Source organism: Culex pipiens, chromosome 1, assembly GCF_016801865.2.
Source record: "Culex pipiens pallens isolate TS chromosome 1, TS_CPP_V2, whole genome shotgun sequence".
NCBI lineage: Eukaryota > Metazoa > Arthropoda > Insecta > Diptera > Culicidae > Culex > Culex pipiens.
In genome coordinates this window covers 8,969,243-8,994,805 of record NC_068937.1, presented here as the reverse complement: position 1 = coordinate 8,994,805, position 25,563 = coordinate 8,969,243, and the positions used below count along the sequence as shown (strand labels likewise).

The window sequence follows — 25,563 nt, the reverse complement described above, 5'->3', positions numbered from 1 at the left end:
TAATGGCATTTCGAGTTTTTAAGTCTTGTACGCTCACAAAGTAAAAAATCATACCATATTACATTTTGAAACAATTATGGTATTCTTTAAAAAGTACTCAAATGGGACTATAATTTATTGAAATTAAATATAAATACTTTGTTCGGAATCAACAGTGGGAATCTTGAAAATTATAATTTTATTACTCAAGCATTTAAAATGTATAGAATTCTGTATAAGTTGAAATTTTGAAGGTTGAAAATTAAGTTGGTTAAACTTTTTTAAACAAAAAAGAGAAATTCAATAGAATCTGACGAAAGTTCCTGATGTAACTTTTTTAACACAAAATCTGTCACCAATTCCAGATGAAACATTTCCTTAATTTTTTTCTGTACGGAATATCGTTAAATTCATATACATTTTATGTTATTTCGTGCAAATTCTGAAAAAAGTAAACTTTTTGGATCAATCGAGTATTCTACACCGAAATCTATTTGATAACGGAAATTCATTTAAGAGGCAGTATTTGTAGATTCTGCTCGGTTTGTTCTAGAGGTCGTATCGAGGTGCTCCGATTTGGATGAAACTTTCAGGGTTTGTTTGTCTATACATGAGATGAACTCATGCCAAATATGAGCCCTCTACGACAAAGGGAAAAGGGGTAAAACGGGCATTGAAGTTTGAGGTCCAAAAAACATGAAAAATCTTAAAATTGCTCGCATTTCAAAAACTAACGTTGTAAAATGTTTGTTCTAGAAAAATCGTAAAACTATGAGAAAAACTGCGATTGGCCAAAAAGTTAATACCGTAGGCTTATAGTCCATGAAATTCCCTAACTTTTGACCTATGGGAGTATGGGTGTTGGAGGCTGTTGCAAAAAGTTATTAAGGTTTTAAAAAAATCCATTTTTAACAGTAATTTGCAAAAGCTATGAGAAAAAGTCAAACCAATCCTGGATGTCTATAGCACATTTTGAAGGGCTTTAAAATACCTTTCGAATGCATCTAAGAGAGTTGGAATTGATGAAGTTTTACGGAAATGCGAGCAATTTTAACATTTTTCATGTTTTTTGGACCTCAAACTTCAATGCCCGTTTTACCCCACTTCCCTTTGTCGTAGAGGGCTCATATTTGGCATGAGTTCATCTCATGTATAGACAAACAAACCCTGAAAGTTTCATCCAAATCGGAGCACCTCGATACGACCTGTTTCACATCGGTGAAAAACTCGCTCTTAAATTTCACTTTGTTTTATTGGATAGATTGAATTATGAAAATATGAATGTTTTAAAAAATGGACGATTTACAATAAAAATGTTTTTTTAGCATTTTATGTAATGTAAATAAACATTGTTTTTCTGAGAAAATCTTCATCGATAGATTTTTACGATTTCTTAAAATGTATTACTGAGAATATATGTGTTTAAATATTTCCATTAAAAAAAATATTCTAGTTTATTTTTTAAATAGTTTCGATTATTGCCATTTACGTCATCGGTATTATTTGTTAAACAGATAATTTTTTTTCAGGTTTATTGTAGGGACTTATTTTACTTTATTAGTTTTAGAGATCTTTGCAAATACCTATTGTTATTTATGAAAAATTTAGATGTTTAAAAACTGTTTTAATTTTATTTTGCAGAGCATTAGATTTATAGTCAAAGTTGAAGTTAGCGTTAGGGTTAGAGTTAGAGTTAGAGTTAGAGTTTGATTTAGAGTTAGCGATAGCGTTTGCGTAATCGTTTATTAGAGTTAGAGTACGAGATAGAGTTGAGTAAGAGTCACAATTTTAAGTTGAAGTTGGCGTTAGAATTAAATTGAGAATGATATGTAGTAAAGGGTTAGAATTGCAATTTGAAGCAAAATAAAGGAGTTTGGTTAAGCATGTAAATCACATTTAAAACTGCTTCATCTGAATTTGGTTGCCAATTTCCTCACAAACACAACCACTTTCAACCTCACACATACACACACACTCCCCCTTCAAACAGGCCAATGTTGTGCATTTTGTGCAACCAATAATCAACCCGCGCGAACACAAGTGGTGCTAAATTAAAAATTTACTGCAAACAAGCGTTGGTTGTTTTTGCGAAATAACATTTTAATGCCACCGTGCTGCTGGCCAGAGTGGCCTCGTTCCTGAACACCAGCCAGCGACCAGCGCGGACTATCCGGGTTAGTTGACGATGTGGGCTGGTGGTCAAATACGGATACTGTTTTGGAACCATTTATCGCGACCGACAAGCCGTGGCCGGGCCGGGAACCACTCTTTTCGGTGTCTGGCCGTAGGAATCGGGACCGCGCGAGTTTGCGGGGTCAATCGTGAAGCGATAGTGCGCGCACACACACACAAAAACTAGGCGGAGTAATTCAGCTAGTAGGGTGAACACGGGGGTTTTTGGGTGGTGACATCTGGTGGCATTTTTTTTATTGGTGGCTTGCATGCAAGTTGGACGAAGTTGAGCACTGCCATCTGGTGGTCAAAACTCAAAATCATTAGATTACATCAATTTTCTTCAAAAATTGCGAAAAGTAACTCTCGCGGTTCGATCGAACGAGTTTATGCAGTGTTACAGCGTCAGATTCCCACCCACCTCCAAAACCAAAGCTCAGCAATCTGATGGTCAGCTGCAATGTACGGTGCAGTGCCGAGGGCAGTTGCGGTTCATATTAAAAGCAAAGGCTCGCGCTTTTTCGAAGCAGGGTTGATGGTGGTGGTGGCACTAACTGAACACATCCCTTTGGCATGTTTTTTTCGTTCCAAGTTATTATGAACAAAGCGCGACCAACGAGTAGCAGCAGCAGTGTGGGCAGCATGTTGAAATCACAACAAAAAACCACATGAAATATCATAAATATCGAGACTACACGCGAAACTAGTCGTGTTCCGGAGTTCCGGAGGGGAGGTTGGGTGGGGGTAGTTTTCAATTTAGGCAACTGCCCCACCAGAGTGTTGTGATTTTTATTTTGTGGCCGCGAGTGGACGCTCGTTTCTGACGGCCAAACTGGGGGGGCCTTTGATAGTGCGCTTGTGTTTTGGTGATTGTTTTACACCACGCTGACTCAATTAATTAGTGTCACTATTGCGGGCGGAGGCCTATTTCGGAATTACATGGCAGCTGACAGAGTTTTTGTTTTGCGATGCTAGATGGTTTGGTTGAAGGTTGTCATGTAGGAATGTGACAAAAATGGATGATAGATCAAAATTGGTTTAAGAAGATTTGAAAAAATGGAAGCACGGGAAAAGCAGGAAAAAACCTGGTGTTTAAATCAAAGTACCTTTCTTTTTGTTGTCTTTTTCTGCAAACTTACATGCTTAAGAATATTTTTGTACAATTTTATACATGTTTATAGTAGAATTTTGCAATGTCTGAATTGCAAATATATGTACAATGTTAAATATTTATTCAAATGTTTTCAATGTTTTGAGCTTTTAATAGGTTTTTTGAGATGTGTAGGGTTACAACAGTCTTCAAAAGCTAAGAGATGTAAAATTTGAAAACGTTAAAATTTTTGCCGCATTTAAAAATTATTTTTAAAGAATATCGTTCAATTTTCTAGAAAAAGCTTTATTTTTAATTTGGAAAGGATATGGAAAGTGATTTACAAATTTGTAAATTTTCTGGTATTTTTTGCAAAAGTAGAATTTACGATTTTTTTTTTCTAGATAATTGAAACAAGTCTGAAGCTGTAGAAATAAGAATGCATTGGTTTTTATTAAATCCTCAAATGAATTTATGACACTATTTTTTTTAAAAGGGTAAATTTTCTACAGAGTGGGAAAATTTATAAGGAGTTGTAATGATTTTGTAAGTGTTTCTTTAACAAGTTACCAGTATCTTTTAAGTTCTGGATTTGAAGAAATTTGTTCAGAGTTTGACAGCTTTTTAGACTTTTATTTTATTCAAGATGTTGTTTAGTTGGGTTATCCATTTATTTTTTTAGAGCTTTAAATTATTTTGTATTATTGCTTGGAAGAATTGATTTGAGTTGTGATATAGAGTTTTAAAAAGTTTTAAAAAAATTCTAGATTTGTAGAAATTGTTTTTTAATATTTAGAACTCCTGAATTTAAAAGGTTCAACGATATTTTTAAGAGTTTTAGTTTGATTTTTGATTCACAGAGATATTTTTGGTATGACATAGATTTTCAGATGTTTGTTTGCCTTTTTTTTCAAAATCTAGCAAATTTCCGTATAGTTTTCAATTTTTAGAGGTTTGCAGCGATGTATTTGAATAACAATGCATTTTTTGGTTTAAAAAGATTTATTAAATATTATAAAAAGCTTCAAGCTTTATGCGCTATTCATGACGGTTTTCAAATTGTATTCTTAAGCTTTAGAGAGACTTAAACAGTATTGTAGTGCTATAAGAATATTGGTTTTATTTTAGTTAGAAATATATATAAAGTGCAATAATTTTATTGATTCTGAGTTTTATTAAGTTAAAACTAAATGTTAATTTAAAAGCTTCCATTCATGTTTGAATAATTTATATTCTTGCGAAACATGCAGAGAAATGAAGCGTTTAAAATGTTGTAATATTTAGTTTTACATTTATCATTGCAAAATGTATCAATTGGTCTAAAGCGATTTAGAATTTTCAAATCCAAAATGGCGGCCAAAATGGCTGTGATCAAGTATTGAATTAAAATGACATTAGTTTACACTGATCAGGAGTTTACAATTTAATTAATATTTTAGAAAAAATGCTTTTCTGGTTCTCAACAAAGTGTAGTAATTTAAAAGGATATTTCCTTACTTTACATCAATAATAAATAAATGAAATGCAATGAAATGAAAAAAATGCATTTTTTTATTTTAGTTTCAAATTGGATTAAAATAGGGTCGCAGAATACGAATTTATGATAAAAGCAAGAAAATAAAAAAATACGAAATATTTTTTTTGTTCGTGATTTGATTTTCCGACAAAACTTCGGTTAATCGAGTCTGCACTGTATCTCAGTAGAACTTTTTACTGGTCTTTTTGAAAGAGCTTTATTACATTCTTCAGAATTGTAGGTACAATTTCGGAAACTATTGTCGAAAAATATTCGTTTAGTTTCTCGTTGCTAAATTTATTAAAATAATTGCACGGATAGCTTTTTGATGAACTTAATCGATTTTTTTTTAAATATTGCTAACTTTATTAATTCCTCAATAAATTTCACATAGTTTTTTATTGAAAATATTCTAATTTTCATAATTTGCAATATGAATATTAAATGATGCAAAGGCTATGTTGCCATGTAAAATATCGTTTTGTTATTTACCATATCGTGCATTTTTCGAGTATTTTTCAGAAATGCGAGTAACAATCATGTTAAAGTCATTCAAATTTGGACGCCTTGGGCTTCAAGTTATAGTTTAATGTCCCCTGAACAAATTCCTGTACAGACATAGTCCATAAAAGCTTGTGTTTGGGCATGGCAGGGCGTTTTAGGGAGAAAAAATTGTATTTTTTAGCCAAAAAATTTCAAAAATCACTCCCCAAAACGAGCCAAAAAAATTTGCAGCCAAAACTAATGCATTCAGCTTATAGGAAATTTTACGGAGATCATTTTGCTTTTTTTAACATTCAATTTATGTCCACGCAAAGCCGAGATATTTGCATTTTAGTGAACAAAAAGTGACGAATTTTCAAAATTCTTGGTATATAAGCGTTTTTAGCATAAAACATTGGCTACTATGATTACAAACGGGAAGGCATATATTTTGGATATTTTTATTTTGCTCGCTCAAAAACGATATTTGTTAATAACATTTCATGAAAAAACATGAGATTTTCTCACAATGTGACGTAAACGACAAATAATCATAAATCAAAATTAATTTTATTAAAGTTCATATCTCCAAGCTGTGAACGTGATTTTTTATGTATGTACATTCGAATGAAACAAATTCATTTATAAAAAAACTTATTTTTTCAAAAAAAATTACCCATTAGAGCTTTATTTGTTCATATCGAGAAGAGCACAGAACAGTACTTATAAATATGTCGTTTACGTCACATTGTGAGAAAATCTCATGTTTTGCATGAAATGTTATTAACAAATATTTTTATTTTTCACAAAAAAACGTTTTATTTCGAAACTACTGAAATTATCATAATTTGCCATATGGTTATTAAAATACGCAAAATTAAGCGCAGTTTTTCACTGCATTAGATTTTTTTGTTGAAAAATACCAATTTTTTCACAAAATATTTCATAAGCTACAACAATGACGATAATTTTTGTTAAGATTTTCGGTTCACTGGAATTTCGAAAACTCTAAAATTTTCATAATTTGCAACCCAAATATCAAACGACGCCAAATTAAGAACATATATGCACTTCATCCAAGATTTCATTTAAAATACTAAAATTTTCACAAAATACTGAATTTTTTCTAAAACACTCAAAATTTAATAATTTGCAATAAGGATATCAAATGACGATAAATTTTGTAAAAGTTTCCGTTTCGCTGGAGTTTTTTTTTAAATTCGCAAATTTTCACAAAATATCGTATTATTTCGAAAATACACAAATATCCAAAATTTACAATATGGATTTCAAAAGAAGCAAAATGTGTGAAATGCTTAAATTTTAACAAAATGGCGTAATTTTTTTTCGAAAATGCTAAAATTTCCATAAACTGCATGCAATATGGAGATCAAATTACGATAAGTTTAAAATCGCGAGATTTTCAGTTCATTGAAGTTTTTGTGGAAAGTTGAAGATTTTGTGTAAAATACAAAAATATTCAAAAAAAAAGTTTTTTTTAATAAAACAGTTTAGAGTTTTGTTGGTAACATAATAATTTTTTTAATGATTTATCTAGTTTCGTTAAATTTCTTGTAAAATAAAAAGTAGAGTAAGGTAGTTTTTGTAGTCGTTTATACTTTACTCACCTATCGGTGGCATCCGGAAGCTGGACAGCGGGTCGGCCGGAAAGTGGAACGGTCGCTGGCCAAAGGCAAAGTGGAACTGCTGCTGTTGCCCTAGAACAATAAACGGGAAAGAAAGGGGAACAGATGTGAATACCGCAAAGTGGGAAAATTGTTGATCTTTTTGTTCTGAGAAATTAAAGTATTTAGCAAAAACTATATTTTGAGTGTGAGAAGTGAGCATAACTTTAGGCGCTTTCATCTTACAATCTTCAAGGAAAACGCATTTTTTTTATATTGAGTTTGAAGATATTTCGATCAAAATCACCCCATTTTACGGTTCACATAAATTGCATTAGTTATTGAAACAGTAGATGCAGCTGACGATGATGAATGGTATTAGAATGAAACTGAAAACTGGTCAGTCGTCGGTGGTGGTGGCGATTAAGGGGCAGTTGCATAGTGAGGTATCTGTCTGTCTGACTGTCTGTATGTGTGGTATAGTTAGTTGATAGTTGATCCCCTTTCCAACCCCATCGGTTGATGATGATAAATTGAAATTTGCACACAGTACCACCATTGGCGTGTGCAATTTAAAATGACGAATTCCATCGCGCTGCTGCGAGCGAGCGAGTGATGATAGGTATTTTGACAATTGGTTAAGGGGAAGGTCGGTTTGACCCGGCCGGACAAAGTGTGACCAAATTATGTGGTCCTGTTTCGATAGGTCGATGGTGGAATGTGATATGACCATTGAAAGGGGGGTCACCAACCGAGTGTGAATGATAATCTGATTTAGACGGACAATGTTGTCCCCGGCCTGTCCAGTTTTGTCAGTTTGGCGTGTTTTCGGTCAAATTCTGGTGTTGTGAAGGACAGCGTCCATCACAGGATCATCTCGCGCTGGGAGGCGGCTCTGCGGTTATGGAAATGAGTTTAGTGAGACTGATTTGGTCGACTGGCGATTGGAATGCCAACGCGTCTGGAATGGGTCAGATCGTCGAAATAATTCGAGGAATGATTCGATTTGTGTGTGTGTGTGATTGGTTGGCTGCCTTTCCGGGCTCAAATTAAATAGCTGGCGGTGCAGCGCAAAAATTCACGCAAAATCGATTCCAGCGCAGAATTCCGAATGCTGCAATTCACGGCAAACGTCAAGCTCGCAAAATTTAATCAAAATGATTCTGGAGACGGTTGTCCCCAAAAGAAAAGTTTTCCCCATGTGACCATCACAGCTGTCGCGTGACAACAGACACAACGAGAAAAAGTTTTTCCCTCACTCGGTGTGGTTTTCCCCCAAACCTACTTCCCGACGGTTGCAGTGGCGCTCAACAACTTTAATTTATCACACACACGGTCTCTCCATCTCTAATTCTAGAGAAAAGGAGTTGAATAGTGTTTCTGACAGCTTTAAAGGATGGTGCCGTGACACACGGGCATTTTTCACTCGGTGAGAGTTTTGCGAAAAGACATATTGTCGACGGATGGTGGCGCGTTTTGAAATTTGATAAATTTGTCAGATGAAATGGTGAAGACATTAATATTAGTGAGCATGTGCTGGTTGAATTTTAGTAATTTCAAGTGAGTGCCATTTAGATGCAAATAAATAAAATTTTAACAGTATATGTCCCTTAATGTCGCGTTTAACCATTGAGTATGCACGACTAAATTGTCTCATAATTCAAAGTCTTTCTCACACAGCCCTAACTAATTTTGAATTATAAAAAACAAAGTTTTTTCAGATTTTAATTTAATCCCAATTTTCAAATTAGGCGCAAAATGCATCACAAAATCATCAAAGCAAAGATTAAAGATATGTTACTGTTAAAATTATGCAAAATGTTTTTTTTTAATACGCGCAAAAAATTTTTGATTCTTCGCATTTTTTCTATCTTTGTCACTAAGATTCATAATTTTTAAAGAGCCCAATTAATAAAGAGGAGATATTAACCCCCTACCCCGCCTTTAGACAGGATTCGATTCAAAAAATCGCCAAAAATCAATCAATCAATTTTTCAACCAATTTTTGACCTTTAAAAAGCATTGGAAAGAAGAACCCTTGAAATTAAAAAAAATATGGGTTGGAAGTTTTACTTAATGTATATCACTTTGCCAATGTTTTTAAAAATTAAATTTTTGTAGGGGTCAACTTTGGCTGTGTTTTTAACTAACATTTCCTATATTTTAAGTAAAAAGAAGTATGCAGTAATTTTTCTAGTGTCCCAGATGCATTTTTTCACAATTTATATGATAATGGTGCCATTTTATAACAGAAAATGGAAACAACAACAAAAGTTGCTCAAAATGACCTCCTAAACACGGGAAAAATAAAAAAATTGGGTGGTAGAGGGTTAACTTCAAGTTAATTTTGTATTGATTTCATAAAACAATTTAAAAATATTCCTGCAAAGAAAAAGGAAAAAAACTGTATCAACTTTCTTAAAAAAACAAAGGACGTGATAGAATTGATCATTTTTGAAATCAATAGAATATTCAAAATAAATACTATTTTTCCCTATAATCAAATCGTTGCTTACGTTCTATCTTGTACCAAAGACCATTTTGGTAAACAATTAGTAAGTTGTGACGTTTTGCTTAACGCAACAAACCCTTCTCTTGGAAAATTAGACGATATTTCTGATGAAAATATTTGGAAAATATTTCATATATTTAAAAATCTAGCCAAATATTTGATAATGCCAAAAATAAGTAATTTTAACCCTTTGGAAACAAAAGATATTCTTCAATAAACTTCAAAATTTCAAAATCTTTTCTATTGAACTTTTTTTTTACAAGATTATCGTTTTATAAAAGGGAAAATCGGATCTAAGATATCGGTGATTAAAAAACGAGTTCCTTCTGAGCAACACGGAGAAAAAAGGCCTTATCAACAATGTTTAAAATAAAAAAATGGTTTGTAATTTTCTAAGCTTTTATTTTTTTTGTTTAAAAAATTAGCACTATTAAAACAATATAAAAAAATAACTATGACGTATAGCAAAATATCAAAGATGTGTCTGGCTTGAGAACAGTTAATTTTACCAAAATTTCACTTAAGTGATTTTTTTTCCATTTTTTTTACATAAAAAATAAAAAAAAACATCAAACATTTTTTGACCATTTTTTTATTTTTTAGATTTTTTTGAATCATCATCAATTTTTTTTCAAAAAATCATAACTTAGTTAAAAATTAATTGTCTATTCTAGAGTTTTCTGAAAAGATAGCATTTTATGTCCTCAGAAGCAAAACAATTAAAAAACCTAAAATTAGTGTATTTTTGGAAATTATTTTATTGTGGCATATTTTTGAATTTTTACATACAATTTATGAAAGGAATTCGGCTAAGTTCTTTAAGGAAAACGATATGGACAAATAGATGATGCAAAAAAGCTTCTTTTTTATGCTCAATAAGGCCGTTTCAAATATTTTTCAAAGTTTATGTCGCCCCCCTTGGAAGTCGGCCCGAAAAATATTTTTTCGAAAAACTTCATAATTTTAATGAAAATTAAAGTTAAATCACCTGAAAACCAGGTAAAATGCATTTTCCTGCGTTTATAATCATATTTAGCATGTTTGAACTCCTTTGAAAACATTTTAAATTTTCATGAAACACCAATGCACAGTCCGACGTATTTGTTTTCGCGAAAAAAAAAATCGTCGATACCTCGATATTTTGCGTTGAAATGTTGAAACCTAGCCCCCCCTCCCAACTATGGTCAGAGCCGAGGGACATAACCTTCAAAAAATATTTGCAACGGTCTAAAGGCACCCAGAAAGCCAGATTAAGAATTACAAAAATTGAAAAAATCGAAAAAGGTCCATTTCGTAATAAAAAATGCTAATCTGTGTCCCTTAAAAAGTCTTTTCCTCAGTTATTTTTTTTTCAAAATTGATCCTTATTTAAAATTTTGTAAAGTACATTTCAAATTTCATGAAAATTTTGATTTGCATTTATGATTCCAGTAAGAACACGATACGTTCTGTTCCTAGGTCATTTTTTTTTAATTTAGAAATAAATTGTCTTCACCGATTGACAAAAAAGTTGTGTTGCTAATTAGATTTTTGTTCTGTAATTTTGCGGTAAATAATTCAATATCCTTGATTGATTCTTTGCAAAAATATTCCCTTAACTAATCATCAAATATTTGCATCGAATTGTATGAATCTGCAAACAAATATCAGCCGTACACACAATTTTAGACTAAAGAGAAACGAGATATTCTCTACTGTCAAATTTTTTTTAGAAATTTTCAAAATCCAGATTCAAACTGAACTTGGCAGAAACAGAAATAGCTAGAAACAAATACTAAAATTTTGATAAAAAAAATCATTGCTGATCATAAAACCATCTAAAATCGAAATCTGAAAAAAAAAAATAGAAATATGTCTCAAATTTTAATAATTTGCAATATGGGTGTCAAACGAAGCGAATTTTTTTGATCATTTTTAAACAAAAATTAACACAAAAAAACAAAGCAAAATTTGTTATGATTTTTCACATAATAAGTGTTTTTTTAATGCAAACATTTTCATAAAATACCGTATTTTTTGACAGTACTAAAATTTACAAAAAAAATGCAATATGGGTATCAATTGAAGCAAAATTTTATATGAAGTTAAAAAGCATACGAAATTTCGTTTCGTTTGATACCCATATCGCAAATTTTAAAATATTGAGTATACAGTCCAGACTCGATTATCCTAAGGCTTCGGCGAAATTTCACTTCGTATAATCGAATCACGAAAAAAAATATTTTTTTTTGTTCTCTTATTTTTTATTGTTGGGTTTTAGTATGCCCCTAAACCCCTTAACTACTCCTAAGTGATTTAGAGTTTTTAAATCCAAGATGGCGGCCAAATTGGCGGTGATTCGACAAAAATGGGGTCGCAGAACTCGAAATTGATGTTTAAAGTAAAAAATGAAAAACACGAAAAAAATTACAAGCAAACCTTCGGATAATCGAACTGTTTGCAAATTTAGACAATCGATTTGTTTGCAAATTCAGAAAATTGAAGTATTTTCGAAAAATAAGGTATTTTGTGAAATTTAGGTATATTTCAAAAATCTCTAATAAAGTGATACATTATCAAAAAAAAAAAATCTTAGTAAAGTCATTGAAATTTAACAGGATATGGTTAAATTAATCGATTTAGAAAGATTTGAACTTGAGTTATCTTCATACCCTAAACTCAAAAGTTGGCACTTTTTTACCACTAAAACATTTAAAAAAAATGAAAATAATCGATCGGGGTAACATTTGTCAAAATTGATTTTTTTTTGTGGTAAATAGATAACATTTAAAAAAAATTTGTCCGCCTATTTTCAGAATAGTCCTAATCATAACCTACAATTTTGTCAATGAAACCAAATCGATCAGAAAATCCCTTCTGAAGTCACAGATTTTCGAAAATTTGCAAAGCAATTTTCTTTTGAAAGCCCCATCATTTGTATGCCGAAATCAATTTTGCAAAATGGATAATTTTGACTTAAGTAATCGATGGACAAAGTTTCATCAAAATAAAAGAAAGTAGATTTACGAAAACGTAAAGAATTGCTAAGATTATTGAATTTACCTTTGAAATTTAATGCATTGTTATTCAAAATTCTTGAATAATAAAGGTTTCAATGTTTTAATGAAGAGGGTAGATTGGTTTGAGAAAATTGCTTTCAAAAAAGTATGTGAAAAAGGCAAAGAAATGGATAAATTCCCGCAAGGTAAATGCCAAAATTCAGACCAAATAACTCAAACAAGTTAAAACTCAACTAAGCCACTCCATCCTTAAATTGTTGGCAGCCAACACAACCCTTCCGCACCGCTCCCTCCACAGGTCAAATCCCAAACTTTCCGAGGGGTCTAATTATTCAAAACCCCGAAGAATCACATCCTTGTTCGCACTTGAAACGTGATTCCAGTCCAGTCAGACCCGGTCCTCGGCAAAGGTCCGGGAGGTCATCCCCCGAGGGAAATTTGCAGAAATTGAAATTCAACTCCAACTCAACACCGACACACCGGGTTCCGGATATGAAATTAAATTAAATAATCAACAGCAGCTCCCTTTTTTGTTTTTGGGAGGAGAAATTGGCCCTTTTTAAAGTGTTATAATTCATACGTCAACAAAATGAACGGGGGGGGATTCAAGTCCTGGGTAGAAAATGCGACTTTCAACTTACTTGTCTTGGAGCGGGGTTCCCGGGGTCCGTCGACGGTCACCTTGATGGCCTTGTTGTAGGTGGCCACCTGGGGCGGGCTGGTCGAGACCGTGATGGTCAGGGTGAAACTCTTGCCTGCGAACGAGAGTGAGTGGAGGTAAGTGCAATACTTGGTGGTACACGATGCGCTAGGAATGAACATTGAAAGGTTTTGGACGGAGCTGCCATTTTCACTTTTTGAGATTTGATGAATTAAAACGGCCACAAAAGCACTCTGTTCCCGGCTCTGGACACGGCCTGAACTTTGACAAACAGAGAAGGGGGCCACCGATTTTGAGTTTCACTGTTTGCAGAGTTCACCGTTTTGGGGTTTGTTTAGCTTGCGGAACGATGCGGACAGAGTGCTTTTGTTTGAGATGTTTACTGTCAATTTTATGTCGTTGTAAGAAAACAAATTCAAAATATTTGTGCCAAATTAAACTATTTTTTTTATAACGAAAAATTAAGATTTTTTAAACTAACATGCCCAAAAAATATTTCTGTAATTTGAAGAATTTTCTAATTACTATTTCATATTTCCTATTTCTTATTTACTTTTTCCAATTTCCTAATTTTTATTTCCTATTTCCTAATTCATATTTCCTAATTCCTGTTTCCTATTTCCAATTTCCTGTTTCCTATTTCCAATTTCCCATTTCCCATTTCCCATTTCCCATTTCCCATTTCCCATTTCCCATTTCCCATTTCCCATTTCCAATTTCCAATTTCCAATTTCAAATTTCCAATTTCCAATTTCCAATTTCCAATTTCCAATTTCCAATTTCCAATTTCCAATTTCCAATTTCCAATTTCCAATTTCCAATTTCCTATTTCCTATTTCCTATTTCCAAATTACAATTTCAAATTTTAGTTAATCAGCCTTATTTTGAATAAACTGAAATCTTTCATTAAACTTAAAACACATACGAAATTATCCAAAAATGCAACAAGCAAATTTATTAGCTTCTTCCCAACCTGTCCACACTCCTCGGCACACACAACTAACCGAAAAAACAATTCAGCGCCAACCCGCAAAACCAAAACCGAGGTTAGTAAATTCACTAAACGTTTTGACACACCACGTCAAAGTGCCCTCCCCTCCCCAAATACACCTTCCCCCACTCACCACGCCAAACGCCCACCCACGCACCTCTACTATTTATTAGTAAACAAAACACACATTCACCTGTCTCGTTAATTCCGCGGCGGAACTCGTGAACTCGTTCGTTTGGACACATGAAAAAATCAACAACACCATAAATTGTCCACGTGGCGTGAGAGGGGGGAGGGGGTGCTAAAACATGTGTGTTTTTCCTCGTTTCTCGTTTTTTTTAACGGACGATGAAAAAACTGGGAAAGCGTTTTATGGCCTCTGTCGTGCTGGAAATCGAGCAATGTTCGAGCCCGTGGCATCACATGCGTTGAGCGTTTATGAGGATTTTTTTTTGTCTCGAGGGAGGATTTTCTGGTTTGAGGGAAATTTTTGGAGGTTAGCGGAAGGATACTCAAAATATGTGTTTTTGGTTCACCCATATTTAACCTCAAATCAAAACCGGGGTTTGGGTAGGGACACATGGTTAACGGGGGAAGGTACTATGTCGCAGTGTTTTGTTCAGTTGTGGTTATTTACTGGAAGTGTAGACTAATTGCTGATTAGCACACAAATTTGGTGTTTGGTTCAAACAATAACTTGGTGGGTGATGCTTTCTGTCTATTATTTCAAGACTATTTTTTAGTGCTGTGAGAAACAGCTCATTTGACAAATAACTGAAGAGAAACTTTCTCACTGTGTGATTTACACGTTGACAAGAACTTGCCCAAATTGGAATTTACACATTGACAGTTGACAGACTAAACTAAGTTCCAAAAACTTACCAGAGTATTCAGCTACAGCTTGAAGAACTTACCTGAACACTTACCTTGTTATATTAAACTATTGTCTATCGTTTCAGATTAAGTCATTTAGCTGTATCTTGAAGTCCGTAATCGAAACCTTCCTGCTACAAACCCCTTCTAAAAATCAACGTAGAACCAAATGTTTGAAGTCCCTATAAGAAGAGTCACTTTTTTTTTTTTTTTTTTTTTTTTTTTTTTTTTTTTTTTTTTTTATTAAAGACCGAATTGCACACTTCTCAGCATTTTGCTGGAATATTCACCTACTCCAAGATTGACCTGGGGTTAGGCTCGGCTGTCTTTTTAAGTTTGGGGATGGGCTCCCTTCTTTTCAATTGATCTTTAACCTTCCACAATAATCTGTTGCACTAGCCAGTGAGCCTAAGCTCTTTTAAGGCAGTGCATTTTCCAAGTCAAAGAACCACAAAAACATCCCAACCAATCCAAGGCAATAAAATTTTAATGAAAATTGCCTCCTTCCCAAAAACAAACAAAAAACATAAGTGGATCAGTATTTATAGCTCGCGGTTCGTCCTTCGCCGGCGGCGCTAAAAGGATAACACACCATACCGAACTCCACTCTGCTCCGGGGTAGTCCAAAGTGCCCACCGACCAAAGGACATGACCAGAGCCCAGAGTAGAGCTGCAATTTTTGTGAGCACACTGCAGATGACGGCACCGTAAATTGGATTGCAACGCGCGCCGCAGACTCTCCCGGACCGGCTAATTGCACTGACCGCGGACACTTTGTTTTTCGGGGCTGGTTGGAGATTTCGGTTCGATTGAGCAAACTCGGAATCTTAAATTAGAGTGTTTACGGGTTTGCCCTTTCCGCAGCAATCAAGCTGTCCATTTTCGGCATCAAGCCTTAATTGGATTCGTGTCGGGGCAGATTCCTACCTTCTCAGGAATAAATCGTAAAAAGCCTGCGGACCGACTCCGATGTGGTTTCCCCACCATGTGTCAACCAGATCCGGGCAGGACTTGACACACGACCACGACGACATAATTTCCAAGGCATAAATAGAGATGAATGCACCGCAGCACCACCGTTGACCGTTGTCGGGCACGGGTAGGCCATTCGCGGTAGACTAAATGCATAACCTTTCTGAAACCGAAGTGACTGCTGGATTGGTTGGTGGCAGTGGTGCCAGAATTGCGGATGTTCTAAGTAGGAAAATTGGGATTGGTTCAGTTGCTGCCCATATCACACTTTTGTGAAGTTTTATTCCAAGTGAACTGATAGCACCAGGCAGTGTTCCCAGATCGCCTGAACTTTTTTCATGTTTTAATGTAACAATTTTAAGGTCAAGCTAAGGCTGCTTCACCAACTCATTAAACATCTGGTCTAAGAGAGTTTGACTTCCGATTGAAATGGCAATATCTTTTGACAGGGTTGCCAGATCTCCAGAATTCATGATAAGTTAAAAAGTACAGTGAAATGGTTGCGAACGTTATTCTTACTGAAAACTTGAAAAACCTTAGTACTCATCATTTTAGAAATTCTTCTATAATTTCTTCAAATTTATGTTGTTTTGAGTGTCAAAAATCTGAGCCGAAACAAGTTTTTAGTATGATATTGAAACTGAAAAAAAACCTGGTCAAATCTTTATTAAACATTACTTAGTTTGGTGATGTTCTTCAAACAACAATTTAAATGGGCACACAAAAAGTTTGATTTTGAAATAACCTCAAATTTTCCTGGGCCAATGTCCTCCTACGGATACATTTAGAAACTATCTTTTACAAAGCTTTATTCTTGGTTGGCTTTTTGCATACATTCTGGCGCAATCAAGATAGCAAACAGAAAGCTTATGCAATTGATTTGTGAAATCGAGGTAAAAACGGACTTAATTGATGCCGGTCAATTAGATCATTTAAACAAGACGCTTCTTATGTGAAAAATTCCGAGGAATCGATTGGTGTTGATGATAACCCGCAAAATGTACCTGAATCTACTTTCGATGGAGTATAGAAGAGAAAAGAAAAAAAATATGTCAAAGCATTGAACATTTCAGCAACATATTTAAACCTAAAAAAACAGCAAAAAGCAGGGTAAATCGGTGACCTTAAACGGGCCTTACACAAATTTCCGCGGGTTCACCAATCACCAATCGATTCTTCAGATTTTTTCACATAAGAAAAGTATCGGTTGAAAGTACTAATTGACCGGCATCAATTAAGTCCGTTTTTTGCCTCGATTTTTCCCGCTGTGCCGATGGTTTAAATATGTTTTTTTTTCAATCGTAAAAGTCGGCCAAGATGCAAATTTGGAAATTTTGCAGTAGAATAATTAATTATTTAATAAATTAAAAAATGACCATGTGATGAATTCATACCTCTATTAATCAAAGATTTATCAAGTTTTGAAACTCTGAAAATCGCAGTTGAGTTTAATATCAGTTGACATAAATATTGGGATCAGTTTCTGCCACTCACACATAATCGGAAAAATTATGAGCCGCTTCGATTTGTGCGAAACTTTGCTCCATGGGAAATCCGAGGTTTAATCTTCGATATCTGTTTCGTGAAGGAAGCCCTTCCATGTTTTTTAATCCGTATTTGATGTTATTTGACAAAAACGGTTTAAAACGACGTTATCAAAAAACACTTTAAATATATTAAAATTCGAGTTAACTCGATTTTTTAATTTGTATTTAAAAAAAAAAAGCTGCGTGAGGATATGATGTGCTTTCAAATTTTGTCAAAAATGGTATCGAAAATCTGTATTTTGAGAAGGAAATTTCTAATTAATTTGGCGTCTTCGGCAAAGTTATACCGGTTTTTATTTTTCATTCAGAAAACAATAGTTGTTATAAGACCTTTTTTTAACTAATTTGAAAAAGTACAAATACAGATTATCGAAATTTCCCGAAGAGGCATCTTTTGGGAACTAGAATTTTTAAGACAAATATTATTCTTTTTAAGATAAAAATCTAAATTTCTTTTTAATAAATCCTCACTTTCAATTTTTTGATAAAATGGTGCACATAATGTGAATGAGTTGTGATGTCCTGGGTCATCTAAGGACTCCCTGGAGTTAAGATCTGTGGGTCTACCACCTTAACAAGCCAGAGGTCGACAGTTTTTTTTACCCCGGAACATACCCGCATAGCTTCAGTGAGTATTGTAGACTAATTTGCTGATATGTTGAGATGTTCTGGGTCATCCAAGGACTCTTCTGGAGATATGATAGACCACCAGATCTTAACTCCAAGGAGTCCTTGGATGACCCAAGTCAGCCCAACACATCAGCAAAGTAGTCTACCATACTCACTGGAGCTATGCGGGTATGTTCCGGGGTAAAAAACCGTCGACCTCTGGCTTGTTACAGCGGTAGACCCACAGATCTTAACTTCAGTGAGTCCTTGGATAACCCAGGACATCCCAACTCATCAGAAAAGTAGTCTACAATACTCACTGAAGCTATGCGGATATGTTCTGGGGTCAAAAACCGTCGACCTCTGGCTTGTTACGGCGGTAGACCCACAGATCTTAACTCCAGTGGGTCCTTGGATGACCCAGGACATCCAAACTCATCAGAAAAGTAGTCTACAATACTCACTGAAGCTATGCGGATATGTTCCGGGGTCAAAAACCATCGACCTCTGGCTTGTTACGGCGGTAGACCCACAGATCTTAACTTCAGTGAGTCCTTGGATGACCCAGGACATCCCAACTCATCAGAAAAGTAGTCTACAATACTCACTGAAGCTATGTGGATATGTTCCGGGGTCAAAAACCGTCGACCTGAATTTCGGGAGAGAGTCAATTGAGCATTTGAGTGACTTTGTGTGGCGCTCATTCATTCGTGTGTGTTTGAGCGAAAGCAGAATGTCTAGGTCAGGCAGACGTAGCGAAAATGAGAGAAGAACTCAATCAACTGTCAGAAAAAATGTCGATCCATCACAACCCCTGGGTAGCAAAGCAAGTGAAACAAACGGGCGCATATGTAGATTGCAGCAAATTTTGATAAAACGTAAATGTTCAAAATGGCATATCTCCGAAAACGCAAAAAATCGCAGGCTGGAAATTTCAGCAATGTTAGATTATGATCCAATCTTTCAAGTGATCTTAGTTTCATGTTTAGCATCGGTTAGCAAAAAAAGTACTCGATTAACAAACACAAAAAAATAAGTTTTGTCAAAAACATGCTTCAGTTATTCAATGAAAACTTCAGTTTTTGGTTTGGAAACAACATTTTATCTATTAATAGTTTCAAAGCTTATCTCATTACCTTTCCAACGATGTATAATTGTCCTAATAAAAAATTTAAAATGGCTGAGCTATGTTAAAATTAAACAATCAGCCTTTTTTTACGAAAAACGCTAGTTTTTTACTCCATTTTTTGACTTTCAGCTTGCGTATCTCCGTAATGAACAAACTTAGAGCTTTGAAAATTTGGATTTTTTTTAGTTAGAATGTTTACTTTCGAGAAAAAAATACCAAAAAATATTTGGAGAAGGTCACTTTTTTGAAACTTGGCCACCCAATGTACCATAGTGCGCGGTGGCGTTACAATAATTTTGCAAGCTTCAAAATGCGTTTGGTAGATCTGAACAAAACCTACAAATTGCTTTTAAAAGATTGCAAAAATGTTCCGTCGTTCCAGCGAAATCGATAATTTAGAAAAACGTAACGCACCGCGTAAAAAGAGGATTCTCTGTATCTAATGTAATGGTAGATTTGAAAATTTTCAAACAACTTTTTCGTTGTTTTTAAAAATATCATTTTTTTTTTGATAAAATTACAACTCTGACAAATTAATTTTGACTAATTTGTGCCAAAGCTCAAAAGATGCCTTTTTTGTTAGCCAACATATGCACAAATGAGAATTCAAAAATGTTTTTTGTGCAATATTTTTTTTTTATTAGAAAGGTTCAATTAATAAAAATGGGTAAATAGTGTTAGAGTGCAACTATTTTATTCTGAAAAGTTTTATGCAATACCTACAACTTTGCCGAAGACACTAAATTGATCAGAAAGTCCGTTCTCAAGATATTGCGCAATTCCCATTAACTTGGACTTCGCACTGAATTATTGCTATCGATAGCAGTTTTGTGACTTGTCAAATTGGTTTGGGAAATCTAAAATAAAAAAAAAAACAATTTTATAGTGCGAAAGTCTAGATTGGTGGAAAATGCGACTGGAAATGTAAATAATCATTTCATGATTAATGAACGATTTCATGTTGTCAAAAGGGCGAGTTACAGTGCATCAATCAATACAGATTTTTCAATAATTTAATGATATCCGTTTTCACAATCTATCATTGCTTTTAATCTAACGCAGTAGGCCTGGCCACTAAAATAGTTGCCGTAGAGCCGCTGTCAGTGCACCTGCACAAGCTTGAGGTTGTGAGAGCAGAAACTAGAACATGCGAGAAAAAGCGGGTTAAATGAGACAATCTGGCAACCCTTTCCCCACAAGACTGATTGTGTTCTCAAACGTCCAACGAGAATGCTCTCTCGTTAAAACGCGCGACAATTTCCGCACAATCCACGTCACACACACGCACTCACACACTTGACTAACCTCAATCGCTTGGTCAGAGTGGCGGTTGGTTCTCTGAATTGGTGAATATGGACTTGGTTTGGACTGACCAAGTTGCAGCACGCACTCACACGTGGTCCTGGGTCTGGTCCCAGTCGCGAAAAGGATATTTTATAAATGGATTCTGCGAGATGCAGCAGCTTCAGGACCGTCGTGAAAAGTTGTTCCGCAGCAACAACCCGGGACAGATTGCGCGCCAAGCTGTCAACTCGGTTGGAGGGGCCGACTCTTCAGGACAAGAGCGTTGTGTGTTTGGACAGAGAGCGAGTGCGACGTCGCGTGCGCGCGCTTGTTTCCGAGATTTAAATTATATCCGTGCTTAATTTAGTGCCGGGACCATGCACGGTCCGTGTTGACCAACCGGGACGCCGTCGTCGTCGTACGAGGTCCACATAATGCGATTGGTGGTGTGTGGCCACCGGTTAGGATTGTGGCCGAAACAAGATTGAAATTGATATTTTCGCGTGCGAGCTCAATTTACAAACAGCGCGTGCCTCCTGTGGAATCGTCGTCCGGGAAGACCAGCATCGTTGAGTTGGATCGACCGGTCCCGGTCGTCGCGGTAATTGCGAAGATTTAGGCAAATGTTGACCAACGGCGCCGCGGATTGCAATCTGTGTCGGAGACAGGGCCCTGTCGGTTGGCTCGTTATTATTATTGACATCCGGATGGGCTCTCTGCCGTTGCTCGCCGGAACATTAGCGAACGTTGTGAAGTCCGTCGGGGAAGATGCGACCCGCGAGGTTAATTAGTTTTTAGGCAACTTGTCACAACGGTGACTGCGAATGGACTTGACGACTTGCTTGGCGATGTAGGTTGGAATTATTGATGGGTTGTTGAATTTGATTAAAATCTTTTTAAAAAGCTTAATGATTTGGACTGAAAAAGACCAGACAAAGACCAGAAAAGAATAGAAAAAGACAAGAAAAAGACCAGAAAAAAAACAGAAAATTACCAGAAAAGACAAGAAAAAGACCAGAAAAGACCAGAAAATGACCAGAAAAAGAACAGAAAAGACTATAAAAAGACCGTACAAAGACCGGAAAAAGATCAGAAAAAGACCAGAATAAGACCAAAAAAGATCAGAAAAAGACCAGAAGAAGACCAGAAACGATCAGAAAAGGACCAGAAACGATCAGAAAAAGACCAGAAAAAGACCAGAAAAAGGCCAGAAAAAGACTAGAAAAAGGCCAGAAAAAGACCAAAAAAGATCAGAAAAATGCAAAAAAAAAAAACAGAAAAAACCAGAAAAAGACCAGAAAACGACTAGAAAAAGACCAGAAAAAGACCAGAAAATGACCAGAAAAAGATCAGAAAAAAACCACAAAATAAAACAAAAAGAGACCCGAAAAAGACCAGGAAAAAAACAGAAAAGGACCAGAAAAAGACCAAAACAAGATCAGAAAAAGACCACAAAATAAACCAGAAAAAGACCCGAAAAAGACCAGAAAAAGACCAGAAAAATATCAGAAAAAGACCAAAAAACGACCAGAAAAAGACCAGAAAATGACCAGAAAAAGACCGGAATAATACCAGAAAACAGACCAGAAAAAGACCAGAAAAAGACCAAAAAAGATCAGAAAAAGACCAGAAGAAGACCAGAAACGATCAGAAAAAGACCAGAAACGATCAGAAAAAGACCAGAAAAAACCAGAAAAAGACTAGAAGAAGGCCAGAAAAAGACCAAAAAAAATCAGAAAAAGGCCAAAAAACAGAAAAAAAGAAAAAGACCAGAAAACGACTAGAAAAAGACCAGAAAAAGACCAGAAAATGACCAGAAAAAGATCAGAAAAAAACCACAAAATAAAACAAAAAGAGACCCGAAAAAGACCAGGAAAAAAACAGAAAAGGACCAGAAAAAGACCAAAACAAGATCAGAAAAAGACCACAAAATAAACCAGAAAAAGACCCGAAAAAGACCAGAAAAAGACCAGAAAAATATCAGAAAAAGACCAAAAAACGACCAGAAAAAGACCAGAAAATGACCAGAAAAAGACCGGAATAATACCAGAAAACAGACCAGAAAAAGACCAGAAAAAGACCAAAAAAGATCAGAAAAAGACCAGAAGAAGACCAGAAACGATCAGAAAAAGACCAGAAACGATCAGAAAAAGACCAGAAAAAACCAGAAAAAGACTAGAAGAAGGCCAGAAAAAGACCAAAAAAAATCAGAAAAAGGCCAAAAAACAGAAAAAAAAGAAAAAGACCAGAAAAAGACTAGAAAAAGACCAGAAAAAGACCAGAAAATGACCAGAAAAAGATCAGAAAAAGACCAGAAAAAGATAAAAAAACAGATCAGAAAAAGACCAGAACAAGATCAGAAAAAGACCACAAAATAAAACAAAAAGAGACCCGAAAAAGACCAGAAAAAAAAACAGAAAAGGACCAGAAAAAGACCAAAACAAGATCAGAAAAAGACCACAAAATAAACCAGAAAAAGACCCGAAAAAGACCAGAAAAAGACCAGAAAAGACCAGAAAATAACCAGAAAAAGACCAGAAAAAGACTAGAAAAAGACCAGAAAAAGACCAAAAAAACCAGAAAAAGACCAGAAAAATTAAAAAAGACCAGAAAAAGACAAGAAAAGACCAGAACAATATTTGAAAAAAGTCAGAAAAAGATCAGAAAAAGACTAAAAAATACCAGAAAAAAAAACCAAAAAATACCAGAAAAATACCAGAAAAATACCAGAAAAATACCAGAAAAAATACCTGAAAAAGACCTGGAAAAGACCAGAAAAAGACCAGAAAAGACCAGAAAAAAACAGAAAAAGACCAGAAAATGACCAAAAAAGACCAGAAAAAAAACCAAAACAAAAAACCCTAAAAAGATCAGAAAAAGACTGAAAAAAAAAGACTGAAAAAGAACAAAAAAATACAAGAAAAAGACCAAAAAAGACCAAAAAAGACCAGAAAAAGGTAAAAAGGTAAAAGGGTAAAAAGGTAAAAAGGTAAAAAGGTAAAAAGGTAAAAAGGTAAAAAGGTAAAAAGGTGAAAAGGTAAAAAGGTAAAAAGGTAAAAAGGTAAAAAGGTAAAAAGGTAAAAAGGTAAAAAGGTAAAAAGGTAAAAAGATAAAAAGGTAAAAAGGTAAAAAGGTAAAAAGGTAAAAAGGTAAAAAGGTAAAAAGGAAAAAGGGGAAAAAGGTAAAAAGGTAAAAAGGTAAAAAGGTAAAAAGGTTAAAAGGTTAAAATGTAAAAATGTAAAAACGATTTAAACGGTAGAAACGGTAAAAACGTTAAAAACGGTTTAATCAATAAAAATGGTAGAAAACGAAAAAAATGTTAAAAGTTATAAACGGTAAAAACTGTTTAAATGGTAAAAGGTAAAAACAATTTAATACGGTTAAAAGGTTAAAATTTAAAAAAAGGTTAAAACGGAAAAAACTGTTAAAACTGTTAAAACGGTAAAAACGGTAAAAAGTTAAAACGGTAAAAAATGTACAAACTGTCAAAACGGTTAAAAACGGAAAAAAGGATAAAAACTGTTAAAACGGTAAAAACGGTTAAAAACTGTAAAACTGTTAAAAACGGTAAAAACGTAAAAAGGTAAGAATGTAAACTGTTGTAAAGGTAAAAAGGTAAAAAAGTAGAAATTAATCAAAATGTAAAATTTTAGAACTACTTCTGCGAACGAAGTGTGAAAAAGAGTAAATTTGAAAATTTAATTTCATGTCGACTCTTCAATTACGGACTTCAAGTTGTACTTAAGAAAGCACAAATATGAGGATATCAATGTGTTGTAAAGTGCTTTATGTAGTGATGCTGATTGAATTAGATTTGGTAAGTACATTTTCTAGTGTAGCCTGTCAACTGTCAAACTGTGAAATGAGCTGTTTCTCATTTATGGATTGATTTTCAAGCTGATTTATGTTATTTGTAAATTATATCTATTCATTCAAAGTTTTACTAAGCCGAAATTTAAAATTTTGACAAAAAATATTCAGACAACAGTTTCAAATCTTCTTTGCCCCCTTCAAATAATCATTAATCCTGAATGGAAGATTAATTATTCACCGTGTGCCGCCGGGGCCACATTTTCCACACACTTGGCAGAGCGTTTCCGATTGATCTGATAAACGACACATGTGAGTAGTGAACCCTCTTCGTCTGGAAACGAATTATTCAAAAAGTGTCACCGAAGGTAAAGTTGTTCCTCTCTCCGTGATAAAGGAAAGAAATTAAATTAATCGTCTCTCACTCTTTTTTTTTGTTATGAGGACGATGGCGTTGGTTCGAAACAAAGAAGCTGGATAATTTTGTATAGTAAATCTCGTTTTTTTGTTTTAATTTTAAACCATGTGTGAAAAGGAGGGGGGACGTCGCAAAAAGCGACCTTTTTTACGGAATCTTCCAACCCAAAACGTGAGGAGTGAAATCGTTTGTAAAATAGAAACACACTCATTTGCAATTCCAAGTTGGAGGTGGCAAAAAGGGAAAAAGTGTAGCAAAGTTTTTCACCACCAAATTTGCGAGTGAGAAAGAAGGAGTACAAACTTTGGAACGATTCCGAATAAATTTTACATCGGTCGATTTAATAAAATTCCGATGCCGATTAATTAGAGAAGCGTCTGGGTATTTTCGGATGGAGTAAAAAAAGATCGAAGGACCCCACAATGTGTAAAGATAACGAAGATAAATTAATAGACAAAATTAGATTGGAAAGATCGATTAAGAGTGGACCCTTCTCCAGCTTCGCTGGCAAGCGATGAATTTAATTAAACTCGTTCAATTTTGTGTGTACATTGGCGTGATAGTTTTAAAATGCTTTTTCCTTTGAGCTCGAGCAAATTCGTGCCCGAGATGCAACGGACGATGATGAGGAAAAACCGCAGGGGAATTTTAATAAAAATCTCATCTTCCGGAAGAAGCGTCGCGATTTTCTCTCCCTCGGAGGATGAGTGCATCGTTGAAGGCATAAAATGAAGCTTCCGGGGAAAAGAACAACAAGGATCACGCTGAGGAAAGTTTTGCGATGAAATTCAAATCACTTGGAAATTGAGCGGTGTGGAGAGCTATTTTTAATTTCGGCCGAGATTGCTTCTTGGGAATTATTTTTGCAGCGAGAGAAATGCGGAGGAAGTTGG

The 25,563-nt window shown here is 34.7% G+C and overlaps 1 protein-coding gene across 2 annotated transcripts in view; it reads right to left on the bottom strand.

The window, feature by feature from the left end:
• Nucleotides 1-25,563, bottom strand: part of LOC120413307 (probable serine/threonine-protein kinase DDB_G0277071) — a 113,050-nt gene that overhangs the window by 6,626 nt on the left and 80,861 nt on the right. For both annotated transcript variants that reach the window (XM_052711644.1, XM_039574069.2), the window contains 2 exons: nucleotides 13,018-13,131; nucleotides 6,869-6,958 (listed from right to left, as the gene is read on the bottom strand). In XM_052711644.1, coding sequence (XP_052567604.1) covers nucleotides 6,869-6,958; nucleotides 13,018-13,131 — 204 coding nt within the window. The remainder of the gene's footprint in view (nucleotides 1-6,868; nucleotides 6,959-13,017; nucleotides 13,132-25,563) is intronic.